Source organism: Pinus tabuliformis, chromosome 8 (genome assembly GCF_031772625.1).
Source record: "Pinus tabuliformis cultivar Carrire ecotype Pingquan chromosome 8, CPIR1, whole genome shotgun sequence".
NCBI classification, from domain to species: Eukaryota; Viridiplantae; Streptophyta; class Pinopsida; order Pinales; family Pinaceae; genus Pinus; species Pinus tabuliformis.
This window is the reverse complement of record NC_142294.1, coordinates 283,080,804-283,082,685: the sequence shown is the minus strand read 5'-3', so window position 1 is coordinate 283,082,685 and position 1,882 is coordinate 283,080,804. Positions and strand designations below refer to the sequence as shown.

The window sequence follows — 1,882 nt, the reverse complement described above, 5'->3', positions numbered from 1 at the left end:
ATGAACCGTATCATTGCAAATTTCATATGGTGAGGCTACAATAATAGACTCAAATTACACTTGGAAAAAATGCCTCATATTGTCAGACCAAAAAACAAGGGGGGATGGGGCATTCTGGATCTGAATCTATTTGGTATTTCTCTTCAGGTGAAATCACTCTGGCGAGCCATTTTTGGCTATGGCTTATGGAGCAAGTTGATCAAACAAAAGTATATGAAAAATCGAGCTTTCATTTTCTGGTTCCACAAACAAAGCATTGGCTTAAAAAGCAGAGCAGCCATCTGGAACAGTATGCACAAGGTATCTTTTATCTTCTTACAAAAACTGGTTTGGATCATGGGATCGGGGCACTCGATTATCATTGGACTGGACAAGATTCTGGGAGTTGGACAGACTTGTCATCTCTCTGATAATTTATTCCAATTTCTATACGAAAATGGTATTTTTTCTTATGGAACCAGTTAATCAGTTCATGGAGGGATAAATATCCCATTTGGAAAAGTGCAAATGATCTGAGGATGGCTGATAATCTGGAAAATGAATGGAAACACATTTGTGTGGCTCTTAAAGCATTGGGAATAAGCCGAGAAGAACAAAGTGACAAAATGGTTTGGGCTGGGAAAATGAAGGAGGGCAACATTTCTGTTGCTGATGTTTATGATACTTTGTGTGCGGAAATGATATCAATTTGGTGGATCCTGTCCTCCAGGCACTCTAGAAAATCCATATTCCTATCAAAATTATTTGTTTTGCATGGCTGGTATATCATAATAAGAATCTCACATGGGATAATCTTAAAAGGAGAAACATGGCCCTAGTTATTGCACTATTTGCAAAATGGATATGGAGGACAATGATCACATATTTCTCAAATGTCATAAGGTGTAACAGGTATGGAAAAAATTAGCAATTTTTTTTGGATTTACATATCTTTCTCACCAAAATATTGTAGATTGTATGGGGTGGTGGAGTAATCAAAAACCATCCTGGCGGGCCATTCCCCTATTACTTTTCTGGTCCATATGGAAATGGAGAAATATCTATATTTTCGAAGATAGATCGACAGACTTTGAGATGATGCATGAAGAAATCATTTCACTACATGCTTTATATCCTTCACATGATGCTATTCCTAAAGTGAAGATGGGCAGGAGCCCTGGTCCCAATATGGAACTTCCTTTTGCCTGTTTTGATGGTGTTGCACAAAATAGCATATGTGGTTGCGGCTTTTGGATAAATATATCAAAGGATTTACAATATAAGGCATACTGGAACACTGACTTGGGTACAAACAACAAGGCCGAGGCTATGGCACTGTGGGGAATGCTGTGGTTTATTAATTTTCTTAATATTCCGGAGATTCACATATACGGGGACTCGAAGATCATCCTGGAACATGTCAAAGGAAAGGCACTGATTAAAAAGCAAGAATTGCATGGCTGGTTAAGGAGAATTCCAAATCTCTGGAATCTACTGGGGCAACCCACAATTCAACATATCAAAAGAGAATATAACGAGATCGCTGATGAGCTATCAAAAAATGGACTACATGATCCAATGGGTGAAGTGCAGATGAATATTCATATGGAGGACAGGGGGATCGACTTTGTGCAATATACAATTCTAGGGTAAAATTTCTATATGTGTTTTGTTTTTTGTATAACTTTTTTGTTTTTTTGTTATGCAACAAGAAGAATATGGTGGTGTGTACAATACACTGCTCTCTCTATAAAATGGATCCATATGGTTTTCTTTTCCAGCACACAATTTGAAGAAATGTTGTTTCGAATATCTCTGTATATTCGATTATATATTTCCATATAGTAATTATTGGTTTTCCCTTCAAGAATGTTAACTCTCTGCTTTGAGCATTTCTATATGC

At 37.1% G+C, this 1,882-nt stretch overlaps 1 protein-coding gene across 1 annotated transcript; it reads left to right on the top strand.

The window, feature by feature from the left end:
- Positions 1 to 1,143: 1,143 nt before the first annotated feature.
- Positions 1,144 to 1,632, top strand: LOC149235221 (uncharacterized). Its single transcript, XM_089368491.1, has one exon. The coding sequence runs from the start codon at positions 1,144 to 1,146 to the stop codon at positions 1,630 to 1,632; it is 489 nt and encodes a 162-aa protein (XP_089224617.1).
- Positions 1,633 to 1,882: the final 250 nt, after the last annotated feature.

Coding starts and splice junctions, on each gene's coding strand:
- LOC149235221 (XM_089368491.1), top strand. CDS start 1,144: ATGGGCAGGAGCCCTGGTCCCAATATGGAACTTCCTTTTGCCTGTTTT.